The sequence below is a fragment of the Abramis brama genome (genome assembly GCF_963993115.1).
Source record: "Abramis brama genome assembly, chromosome: 16".
NCBI lineage: Eukaryota > Metazoa > Chordata > Actinopteri > Cypriniformes > Leuciscidae > Abramis > Abramis brama.
Window position 1 is genome coordinate 6,639,108 of NC_139978.1, and position 13,082 is coordinate 6,652,189.

Here is a 13,082-nt window from a genome sequence, read left to right on the forward strand (position 1 = left end):
GACAAAACAATGAAAGTCAATGGGGTCCAATGTTATGCTCTTTTGGACCCCATTGACTTACATTCATTTTTTTTTTTTTTTTTTTTGTCATTTTCCCCCAAAAATGTAAGACTTAGAAGTGGGCCAGCACCTATCAAGCATTCAGATAGCAACACCCTAGCATCATGATGGCGAGTTTTGCGCTGGCAAACACCACTCGTATTGTCTTGAGAATTTGTTTTCTCATTGGGTTTTAAGGCTATTGTAGACGTGGATTGGTTTTTTAAACGCTCATACAGTAAGCAGCTTGAATAAATGTGCTGTGTGTAGGTTTGAGAGCCGAGCAGCTGTATTTCCCAGCGCTTTCAATGGCGGCCCACTCCTCCTGGAGTCTTGTAATGTGATTAAAGGCTATTAATCATCAAAGCGTCTCTCGCGGGACCCCTGACTCACGGGCCGGGGGAAGAGCAGGGGCGGGACGTGTCAAGAAAGCTTTCAGCCGACACTCGCTCGCTCACACACCGATCAGAGAAGATCAGGGTCACCTGCTACCCACAGACCCATGAGCGTAATCTCTGGATGATTTTTGGTTGTCTTGTATGAGCGGGAGTGAAGAATATCCCTTGTTTGAAAAAGCCAAGTTCTTTATTTAGATTCGCACAAAGTTACAAACACAAATTAAGCCTAGAATGGCCTCAGATATGCAGTGATTCTGTAGTGTAGTTTGGACAGGGCTTGTGTCTCTAGCATCACTATGTCGTAATTATCCGTGGAAAACGTGGGGGTTTTATTGAGTCTGATTTTCCGACTCAAAGGGGGTGTCAATCCGAAGGGGCGTGGCTTTGACTTTTAGGGGCGTGTCATCGTGAATCAGGTCAGATTCTAGGTGGTATTGATCACACATTTTGTGCACTGTTGTTGAAGAATCGTTACAAAGACTGCCAGATAATACTATTAAATTGACAAAACTACAGAACTTTTCCCATCATTCCCTGTGACTGCATGAGAATAATAAAATACATAAAAATGACCAATTAAAAGGCACATCATTATGTGTTGTGGCATAAAGTGTAAAGAAACAGGTTCATAGAGAATCACTTTGTTCCAAATTAACATTTGTTACTGTGATTTCTGAACACTCAAATCAGAAATTGGCAGGTAAAAACAAACAAAAAACTCCTGTTTGACACGAGTGGTAAAAAAAAAAAAAAGTGATACTGGGAATGTGTGTATTGTTGTATTGTACTTGAGCTCTCTTTCTCTTTGTTTTCTCCCAGGTGGCCTATTTTACGGAGATGCACAAGATCTTCACTGAACTGACGGATCAGATTGACCAGGGCGGGCTGACGGATGACCAGAGAAAACTAGAGAACGAGGCCAAACTCAATGAGTTGCGAGCGCTGTCCATCGTGGCCGATGACTGAGACTGAAAACACAGTGTGATTTTAATGAAGTCACGGCAACATTTATTTATTTCTTTTTCTGTTACTTTTTTATTGATAATGAAGTCTTATTCTGAGTATTTTGTTGACAGATGAAGCCATCAGCAAACTTCTTAAATGTTTTGTTTTTTTGTCTTGTCAGTTCATTTTTGCCTTTAGTCTCTACAACTGACCAACGATTGATCATTGAAGTTCTAACAGATCATTTGCATGTTTATCTTTCAGATTTTCCATCCACCAGAAGCAAAATTAATATTTAAATGCTAATAAGCTAAAGCTTAGTTTTCTATACGAATAGAGTTCACACACTACATATGCATTTTTTTAAAGCATCTTTACAATATAGTGCAACACTGGAATCGTGCAGAGAATCAACATTTATATTAAACTGTTGATGACTGATATGCCGGTGGTTATCTTGGAGAAATGTAGGAACTTTAACATGATGCTTTCCACATGCATTTAAACGATACTCTGCCTCCCTCTACTGACACTTCTGAAACATCTTTTCTTTTTGTGACTGACCTGTGTTTGTGCCCATTGTATTCGCTAATGAAGGAAACACCGTTTTGTTAATGTTATTTTTTGTTGTATTTCCCAATAGTCTTACAGCCATAATTCATAATGTACTATTTGGAAAAGTTGCCAATAGTTTCAGGGCCAATTATTTAATTCACACATTTTAATCACATACTGACAATCAATACATAATGAAGCGTTTTTTTAAACTGTAAGAGCTTTGATTATATAAATACAAAATGATTTGTTCGTTTTTTGACGTTAATATTTTGAATACTATTGCAAATGATATACAGATAATTGGATTATTGAATGTGCCTTCACAGAGGTGATGTTGCTCACCATTGTCATGGTTTCCAATCCCAGGGTTAAAATGTAATAGAAAATGTTAATTTTGGATAAAACATCTAACAAATAAATTAAAACTTAGATTCTGTTATTACAGTCCTGCTTTGCTTTTGACATAACCGAAAACATTTTCTCTAAAACTCTGGACCATAGCCTTATTTTCAAAATGTTCTTCTTTTCATTTCTCAACTTGAAGTGTTTTTTAAATGTAATGTGTTTGCTGTTGTTTAGTTGTCATACATCCTTACAGTAAACTGGTTTTGGACGTCCACTGTTTGTCTGATGTGTTTATATAGCTTTACCAGGTCAAGGTGAAGACTTTAAAACGTCATTTTATAATCTTAGTCTTTTTCATCCAAAGGGATGTCAGTACACATTGCAGGGATACTGGAGGGATCTGGGTTTAGACACAGTGAGGGGTAAAACTGTGATCCAGGGATTGGGATTGAACCAGTTTGTAAACAACAGATGAACATCAACGGTTCAAACATCATTCTCAATCAACCAGTCTTCATACACACTGTCAGGAAGAGCTGGGATCGTTATTCCACAGGAATTTATAAGAAAATTGTCATAATTCATTGTCTTTATTCTTCTGTCAATAAAAGAAAGTAAAATATCAGCTGCAATTAGTCAAACATTTACAGTTGAAAATACTCATTTACAGACATCTCATCTGTCAACACAACAAATGAAGCGCAGCATCAAAATTCACACAGATTGTTCTCCAGAGGTGCTCATAATTACAAAACTGTCAAATATCTATAAAACTGACTGAAAAGCTATTCTTTCCAATAAGTTCATCTGGTCCCAAATCTTGTAAAATGCATCCCAACATTCCCTGATCTATGTGTTAGGATGAAGAGTGTCTCAGTTTACAGGCCGTCTAAAATGACAGACTAAAACTCAATCTAGAGCACTAAATGAGAAAAATGTGAAGTTTTTATATCATAAATTATTGAGAACGGTTTCCTATCAGTAGCATCACCCTTATTTAGCAGGTTAGTCGAAATGTTTTAGCGGAAACGGCTTGATAAGTGCGACGCTGAGAGTGTGTGCCGGACTGTATTAGCATGAGTGGTCTATATGGAGGATTTACTGTACATCTGTGCGATCTGCTCACTGAAGAGTCGTCGTAGATCCACACGCTTGCTCTTCAGGGTCGGCGTCAGGAGGCCGTTCGACACGCTAAACATTTCAGTGTGCAAATATAAGTCCTTCACCTGAGAAAGAGAAAGAAAACAGCTCAAACACAATCTCTCCTCATGTTCATGAACAGCTGTACACAAAAAGCTGGAGTGTTTCATTGATTTTGCTGATAAAACAACGGTTCTCAAACCTTCTGGACGTCAAGGTCCTCTGTCCCTGAGATTCCTTAATCGTTTTAATCCGTATTCACTTTACTTACTGGATAAGGGAAAGTTCAACCAAAATTGAAAATTCTACTAAACTCTACTTGCTTAATACACAAGAACAAACTTCACGAGCTCAAATGTGCTAAACCTATTTTTGTTCTTACACATCAAAGCATCAGATCTGGTAAGCGGGAGCTCAACTTGCCTATGTTTGTGCGCTGATCAGTGATTTTATGTTTTTTCTAATTTATTATTTTCTAAAAAGTGGATAGGGTCTCTAGTGACCTGAAGTATGTAACATATATATATATATATATATATATTCTGAATCTCTGATGACTCAATAAGTGCAGTTCACCTTTATTCTGTCTGATACACAATGATGATGTGATGTTTCACTCATAATTATTATAATAATAATAATAATAATAATAATAACACACTGAAGAAGGCACGCGCCGAAACGCGTCTGTGCAAATAAAAATAAAGTATATTTAAGCATAGTGCGGCCTCTCTCCCATTTCATGATTATAATTATTTAGGCCAGCACTCTTAAAGTTGACAAGTATACTTGAGTGAAGCCTGCTCCTATCCACATTCACTCATAATTACCACAAACATCATCAGCAAAACCTGAAATGGTTCAGTGATTTACTGCTGAATGCAATCATATATTAGTCTCACTGTCACTTGATATTGGATCTGGTGAAGAAGCTGTCAGCGATCAAAATACTGATTTTGAAGATCTTGAAAACTATAGTTTTGAGAATATGTTTGAGATGACGAATACGAGCCAGATGCTGAACGAACTGGGAAATGAGATATGATGATGATGATGGTAAAAAACATCTGCTCAAATTGAACCCTTCTAAATTCCAAAAGGTAATGAAATATGCTTTTTTTATTATTCTTTTGTCATTGTCATTAAAATTTCAGGACAGTTTTACACTTTTGCGGCAGTAAGATAATCCATTAGACCTAAATATGTAATGATGATTGACGTCACTTTTGTATATTTAAAGGTTAAATCTAAATGAAATCTGTTCAGCATATAAAGTGATTGTGTCTCTACAGAAAACTTGGATTAAACTGCTCAATTCAAATGGATTCTTATGAATGTTTTGAAGCATTAAAGTTTTGGTGAGATTTTGGACGGAAATCTTCATTTGTGTTCTGAAGATGAATGAAAGTCTTGTGTGTTTGGAACAATGAGGGTGAATATCTGATCTGACAGAAATTCTTTTTTACTCAATTTCTTCCCAATAAAATATTTTAGAGCTTGGCATAACAAACATTTATATAAATTAGAAACAGATTTTTTAGCATTTTCTTAATCTACATGACTTTTCCAGGACTAGAAATCACACTTTCAAAACTAGGCTACTTCATATATCCAGGTTTCCCAAGGGTTTATTTAAAGGGAAAAAAATTGTTGTTAGGGGATGAATTAAAATAAGAAATATATTGATTCTTAGTTATCTTATTTAAATCATAAGAGGGGGGGGGTGCAAAGGTTGCACTAGGTTGATTTTACTCCGAACCATCCCTTTAAGATCCCGATATACTTGCAGCAAAATTATTAACATAAAATCACAGCGGTGTTAATGTGGATGTGTTTGCACAAGCTCTGCAATTCGGCTCTCCACTCAAGTTATAACATTTATTTATAATAAACCACTAGATTGCTATAAAGCAGCAGCTTTACAGTATTAAATGAAAAAAAAAACATCGTCAATGTCTCTTCATTTCCAACTATAAAGCGGCTCTCCAGTGTGCTTGTGTTTTTACACGCGTCTGAAGGACTGAACAGAACAAATGAACCGGAGAAGGCGGAGCCTCAGAGCCACACCTACCTATTACATCATCACCGGCTAGCGGTAGTTTGACGGCGTTTACCAGCCAAAGTGAACTTTTCTAGAAAGTTCACTTTGGCAAGTTGTTTCGAGCTCTTTTTGGCCTGATTATGTTCAAAAAGACCTCACACCAATTAGTTCTTCGATTTCTGTAAATAACCCAGAATGGGTTACCTGCTCAAACGACTTGAGTCCAGCCTCCTTCCCCACTGCCGTCATGTCCTCCAGCACGGCTTTCTTCACATCCTACCATTCAAACGGGATGAAGAGAGCACATTTCACTGACCGCATGAGCATGTTTATCAGTTTAAAACTATTGATATCTCATGCTAAGTTGAGAAATTGCAGTGTGCGCACAAGTGTTAGGTGTTATGGCATGTTTAACTCTTTCCCCACCAGCATTTAAAAAAAAATCATTGTCACAAAAATCATGTCCACCAGAATATGTTGTTGTATGAATATCTGAATATACAATATTTTACAAGAAAGAACAGAGCCTCTGCTTTAAAAAAAAAAACACACAAAAAAACACATTTTATTCTAGATTCATACATACTTTAATCAACACTTAAATGTGGGTTAGTTTAATAAAAAAGCAACATTTTAAACAAAAAGCTGAGAAAAATGTGTTTTTGTCAAAGATTACATCCAAATGGGATTTAGATCAATGATCAAAACACAGATGGAGTAGATCGAGTCCATCAACACCCCTAAAGCTTCACAGTCCTAAAGCTCGTCCTGGGTCGACATTTCATTCAGTAACATTAGGCAGTTTTGATTTATATGCTATTTAATGTTCGATGCTTTAATTGCTTATTTCAGATTATTCTTCGCCTGTATTTTGATCGAGAGATTCAGTTCTCTTTCAGAAGAAGTGTAATAGCGCCCCCTACGGTATAACAGTGAAAACATGGATTACCGGAAATTTCCATCAATGGCGGGGAAAGAGTTAATATAGTTGGGTGACAAATTGGTCTCCAGAAATGAGTTAAATTTGTATGTGTACTGTATATGGCATTAAAGCTCACAGGATTTTGACAAAGCTCTTCGTATGATCCGACTATCCCTCTTTCTTTGGCCCAGTCGACAAACACCTCCGGGTCTGGAACTACAACTCCTAAAAGATAAGACTAAAAACAGAGAAGGACGAGGACGCTGTCAGTTTCACTGCACTAAAACACTGTTGTACTTAAATGCACGTATGCTTACTTGTAGACTATCTCCGTGCACGAAGACCTGCAGAACAGGAACACAGCGAGTGTAGACGTTCTCGATCTTCTCGGGAGCGATGTACTCGCCCTGGGACAGCTTAAAGATGTTCTTCTTCCTGTCCACAATGCGCAAAGTGCCATTCTGAAAGATCAAATGTTCACACAGGATTTCATTCAGAAACTAGAAACAATTCATAACTCTTACAAGGAAAATATATACTGCACACAAACCAGTGGCGGCTCCAGATATTTTCTGTTGCAGGTGCTATGGGTATGCTCAACACTTAAGAGAAGGTGCTTTGAATTTTGGGGCGTTTCATTATGGAGGTCGCATCGGACCACCCTTGGTATACACATGCGTACACGCCCGCATTAACTATACTCGTTCCACGACTATAAGCATACTGTATATATATATGTAAAAGTTTTTAATGAAAGGGCTATAGACAGGGGCGCAACTCCCCAGTGTCAGAGGGGTATGCAGCAACAATTTTGGCAATCATCAATCTGGTGCACTTTGAGAGTTAAATTAAAAGCTCCAACCTATATTCAGTGTGCAAATTAAACAAAGAAAAATTCAAACCTCTTTTAGTTACAGTGTCAGTCTACATTACACTACTACATCATAATAGTTATAATATTAATCCCATGATAGTAATAGCCATATATTGTAAAACAAATGCACTGAAAAATAAAGGAAACTTTCATTATTAGTTTTGTACTAATTTCTATACTTGAAAGAGTATATTTCTATACTTCATATTAAAGATGTGATTGGGCCAGCCCAGTGTCAATCAAGAAAAGAACCAATGGGCCGCTGATCTACGCGTTTCATGGGGTGTCAGAAAAAAACTAACGCTGACTTTTTTTGACCAATGCATTACACCGGCACTAACCCATGCGCCGCCAATTAAGCAAAACAAAATGAATGGGCCGCCGATGTATGAGTTTTATGGGCCATTAAGACAAAAAAAAAAAAAAAAGTATAAGATGTATCGGCCCAAAAAGCACGTCGGCCCACCGGGAATCTCCCGGTAGTCCCGATGGCCAGTAGCCTATGCCTGGACGTCACACTTTAAATCCTCCCTGTTGCCTTTCACCATCCACTTATTTACAGTAGCTGCTGTCGCATCAATTGACATGCCATCTCCTTTTCCCTCTTTCTTTTTCTATTTTTAGTCCCCGACAGCTTTTTTGCTTTATCCATTTTTTTTAACGACAATTCACTAACGTTACTCGTTCCTGCATGCTCGCGCAGCGCTCACAGCGCTCGCCATTTTTAAAATTTGATTTAATTCCTATTTTTAACAACATGAAAAAGACTATTCAAACATGACATTAAAATATAAATATAATAAATGACAGACATTTCTTGGGGGTGCTGGGCAGGTGCTATGGCTATTATAGGGGGCGCTACAGCACCACAGCTCCTCCCTGGCGCCGCCACTGATACAAACAGCTGTAATGACTTAATCCTGGAGGGATTTTTCACAGCCTAAAATGACTGAATTTGCTGCATATATTTGTGGTATTTTTTCAGTTTTGTACTGAAAAGCCACCAATAATCATGATTTACCTATATAATTAGTGTTAGTGATAGTAAGAGTACAATTATCTCTAAATACTTTTATGCATAATTAATTACTAAAATAGTGGTTATGGTTCCCCATGCACAAAGCAACAGTGACACCAGAACTCTACTGGAAATACAGAATTAATTTAGACACAATAGCTTTTTATATTTTAAAATATTAAGTCATGTTTTTACAATTTTACAATTATATCATTATCTGTTGTTGTAATGTTGTTTAATCAGTGTATTATCATCAGTGATTGCACTCACTAGCAATATTTCAAACATCCACATCCACTAAAATAATGTCATTATTTAAATCTACTGGTGAAACCAGGCATTATGGGGACTAGCACATATTCGCCCCAATATACAGTATATACAGTATTACATATAGTAGTTGAAAGGTAGGGTAGGCAATTTGTTTAATAGACACGTTTTGTTATACTGGTTAAAAAATAATAGCCGATAATGTGGAGATTGCTTGTTTTCCTGGATGGACTGTAAAGTAATCTGAAGTAGCAATAAATCCAATTTAAAGGGTGCAATCCTTCTGGAGGAAGACGTCTCACCGGCAGCCACTGTCCCACGTCTCCAGTGTGAAGCCAGCCGTCAGCGTCCAGAGTCTCTCCTGTCCTCGCTTCGTCCTTCAGATACCCTCGGAAGACACTGGGACCCCGGATACAGATCTGACACGTGCATGTATAACACAGTATTCAACAGAGAATACATTTGTTTCAATTAACATTTGAGTCAAAAGTGTTCCCAGAAGACCTCACACACTGTTGTTGTTACTAAGCAACAGCATTGTCAAAGGCCCGTGTTACAAGTCACTTGCCAAATTACCCACAACTGCAGAAAGAGTATCCACATTGGTCGGTGGTTAATCTCTCACCGTGATCAAGATACTGACCTCTCCTTCTCCGTTCTTGGCATAGTAGTTCATGTCGGGGATGTCGGTCAACTTCACCATAGCGCAGGGTAAAGGAGCGCCGACGTGACCTGAAACACATCACACTGCTGTAAGGCCAGGCCAAATACACTGGATACTCGCAGTTAAAAAACAATACAGTTCAAAGGTTTGGATCAAATTGATCATGTGAAAAAACTAAAGGCATCTTTAATGTTACAAAAGATTTCGATTTCAAATAAATGCTGTTCTTTTGAACTTTTTATTTGTCAAGGAATCATGTGACACTTTGCCAAGACAGGAATAAATGATAAAATATATTAAATTAGAGAACATCCGTCCATCCATTCTCCTCCGCTTCTCCGGGTGGCTGTGGCAGCAGTAGGATCACACACACGTCCTTTTCCCCAGCTACTTTCTCCCAGGCCAGCCGGGAGATAAAATCCCTCCAGCGTGTCCTATTTCTGCCTGAGGTCTCTTCCCAGTTGGACAAGCTCAGAACATCTCCACCAGGAGTTGACCGGGAAGCATCCTGCAAAAGATGCCCGAATCACCTCATCTGACTCCTTTTGATGCAAAAGTGTCTCTACTCCAAGACCTTCCCGGATGTCAGGGCATCACACCCCGTCTCTCATGGTTAGCCTAGGCACTCGTACCTGAAATATCGTTCTTTCGGTCACTACCCAGAGTTCATTACCATAGTCATAGTCCATGGAACATAGATTGACTGGTAAATTGAAAGCATCACCTTAATGCCAAGTTCCTGCTTCACAACAACAGACTTGTACAATGACCTTGTATAAGGACTTGTACAAAGGGCTGCAGCAGTAATATGCTCATTGTACAAGTCTGTTGTTATCAACCACCTGCTCCGACCTGCCCTCGTTCGTGAACAAGACCCCGAGGTACTTGAAGTCCTCCACTTGGTGAAGCTCCCCCTTCCCGGAGTGAGCAATCCACCTTTTCCAGCTGAGAACCATGGCCTCAGATTTGGATGACTCTCATCCCCACCGCTTCACACTCTGTCGCAAACCACAAACAGAATCAGTGACCAGATACAGCCGGCGGAGTTCAGTGCTCACTGGGAACAAGCTTGATTTACTACCAAGAATAAGGACACGGCTCTCGCACCGCCTGTACAGGGACCGAATGAAGGCCTCATCGACACGACAGCCATCGGCACTGATCCTCAACAAACCCGTCTCCATACCGGCGTGACTCCGATCTTCAACCAGATGGAACTGGATAATATTCTGATTGTTCTGATCCAATCTGACTTCTGACCTATAATGCTGCCTGAATCATAATCATACACTGTTCGTTCATTGGCCAGAGGAGAACTGCCCCCCCGACTGAGCCTGGTTTCTCCCAAGGTTTTTTCTCCATTGTGTCACTGATGGAGTTTTGGTTCCTTGCCACTCTCGCCTTTTTCACCTTTGTTGCCATTGGCTTTTGGCTTGCTTAGTTGGGGAAATTAAATGTAACATTTAATTTAATATTCAACAATAATATTGATCTGCCTGCATTGACACTATTATACAATAACTGAACTGAGCTGGACGATGACATCACGGTTTCCTCCAGAACGGCAATATATATAAATTAACTAAATTAATAACTTTTTTACAACAAAAATGAAACATCACTGAACTTACTTAAGCTGGACTGTGACAGTATTTTCTTCTGGAAACAAACTTTGTTGCATTATCTTCCTGTTATCACTGTAAAGCTGCTTTGAAACAATCTGTATTGTAAAAAGCGCTATATAAATGAATAAATGTGACTTGACGGAATGGCACACATGAGTGACCCTGGCTGGTACCCCATACTCCTGTAATGCCCCCCACAAGACATATCAGGGAACACGGTAAGCCTTCTCCAAGTCCACAAAACACATGCCTGGATAGGCAAACTCCCATGCCTTGCCAGGGTAAAAACCTGGTCCACTGTTCCAAGCCTGGGTCGAAAATCTCACTGTTCCCCCTCCTCTAGTTTGAGGTGGATTCTGAGGGCTCTCCGACTGATCGGGCGCCGATATTTATCGGCCGATGATAGCTCTATATAGTTTGATCAGTGGTCTCTATTAAAGGCGATCAGAATCAAAACTCGTGACACAATTTTTCTATGCACAGCTAGACTTGCTTCATTACATTCACCAGTCTTCCAGTTCTACCAGGTGTCTGAAGAGGACAATAAATTTGCAATGTCTGCATAGAGCCTACTTAAAAGCCCAAATCAGCTAGATCAGTTATTGTCGTAAAAAACAGTCTGCTGTTTGCTTAACTGCAGGATGTTTTCGATAATAAAAAGAGTTATTAAACCTGCATTAAGCCACGAAAGAGAACACGGACAAGCAAAGTGAACTTTGAGCTTTTAAATGGTTAAAAACACAGAAATATGTCAAAATGACCAGCTTGGTGAGTATTCGCTTAAACACAGGCAGTTATGTCTTGAGTGAACAAACAGTTGAGAAAGAAAACACACTTGTAACAGTATATTGGATCTGTGCATTCGGTCTTAAAGTGACAGCAGCCTAATAAACCTGCTGACGTCTATGTCATTAATGTTAATCAAACAAGAAAAGACAGAGAAAATCACTCATTGCTCTTTAGTAGATTTACTAGGATTGATCTCTATTTATGAAACATCACTGAACTTACTTGAGCTGGACTGTGACAGTATTTTCTTCTGGAAACAAACTTTGTTGCATTATTTTCCTGTTATCACTGTAAAGCTGCTTTGAAACAATCTGTATTGTAAAAAACGCTATATAAATAAATGTGACTTGACTAATTTATACAGTGAAGACTATGCAGTGATGTTTTACATTTGATTACTTTCTGTTGATAAAGACTGTTCTGTTTTTATTATTTGTTTCATAGGAATGCTGTATTTGTTAGGCTCTAGTTTTTCCTAATCACATCTAAGAGAGGGAAAAGAATATGTTGCACATGTTGCTTGTCAATAAATAAAGAGTTCATGATACTTTCTCATCTCTTCTTTTTTTATACTTAAAATACATTGTTGTTAAGAATAGTATTATCTATTTCGGTGATGAGTATCAGTGTCAGCCATTACTGCTTCCAGTCGGTAATCGGTGATTGGCCCCAAAATTCCTGATCGGATCACCCTTAGCGGATTCTCCTTTCCAGCACTCTGGCCTAGGCTTTCCCAGGCTGAGAAACACGATCCCCTGATAGTTAGAACATATTTTGAAAATGGGAACCCCCACACCCGTCAGCCAACGGCCAGGTGCTGTCCCTGATTCCCATGTGATGTTGAACAGGTGTGTCAACCAGGACATCCCGACCACATCCAGGGCCGTAAGTATCTCAGGGCAAATCTCACCTTGCCACCTCAGACCTTTTTAACTACCTCAGTGACTTCCGCTAAGAAAATCACTAAATGGAAAACAGTTATATTAAATTGTAATAATATTTGAAGAGTAGTGTGTGTGAAACAGAGCACAGATCACTCTGCTTCACGTTTCATTAAGAAATAACAGCACAAACCTGCACTCCAGTCGCCCGGCATGGAGAAGGTGCATCCAGCTGTGCACTCCGTCTGCCCATAACCCTCAAAAATCTGGAATTATATTAAACAAACCCTGTCAATATCATGAACAATACTGGTGAAAATATCCCCTGTACACATAATCAAAACACTTTTATTTTAGTATTATTCATATACTATTATTGTATTTATTATTATGAATTCATTTTATCTTTATATTTTCAGTTTTCATTTTAATTTTTGATAAGGTTTTAGTCATTTTGTTATGTGCTTTTGTCATTTTTATTATTTTTTTATTTCAGTAACACTTTCAGTAATAAGATTCCATTAGTTAACTACATTTTCTAACTTTAATAATGAAAAATACGTCTATTTCTTA

At 38.5% G+C, this 13,082-nt stretch overlaps 2 protein-coding genes across 2 annotated transcripts in view; one reads left to right on the forward strand and one right to left on the reverse strand.

Annotated features, from left to right (window-relative positions):
- The window catches only part of bin3 (bridging integrator 3), a 54,848-nt gene extending 52,289 nt beyond the window's left edge, over nucleotides 1-2,559 (forward strand). The window contains exon 9 of the mRNA XM_084087249.1: nucleotides 1,257-2,559. Within this exon, the coding sequence (XP_083943375.1) occupies nucleotides 1,257-1,403 (147 nt within the window). The 3' untranslated portion in view covers nucleotides 1,404-2,559. The remainder of the gene's footprint in view (nucleotides 1-1,256) is intronic.
- Nucleotides 2,560-2,856: 297 nt separating this feature from the next.
- Nucleotides 2,857-13,082, reverse strand: part of acsl2 (acyl-CoA synthetase long chain family member 2) — a 32,768-nt gene continuing 22,542 nt past the window's right edge. Inside the window, exons 15-21 of the mRNA XM_084087248.1 lie at nucleotides 12,703-12,775; nucleotides 9,194-9,282; nucleotides 8,853-8,969; nucleotides 6,706-6,849; nucleotides 6,525-6,626; nucleotides 5,671-5,742; nucleotides 2,857-3,511 (exon numbers count right to left, since the gene is read on the reverse strand). Coding sequence (XP_083943374.1) covers nucleotides 3,371-3,511; nucleotides 5,671-5,742; nucleotides 6,525-6,626; nucleotides 6,706-6,849; nucleotides 8,853-8,969; nucleotides 9,194-9,282; nucleotides 12,703-12,775 — 738 coding nt within the window. The 3' untranslated portion in view covers nucleotides 2,857-3,370. The remainder of the gene's footprint in view (nucleotides 3,512-5,670; nucleotides 5,743-6,524; nucleotides 6,627-6,705; nucleotides 6,850-8,852; nucleotides 8,970-9,193; nucleotides 9,283-12,702; nucleotides 12,776-13,082) is intronic.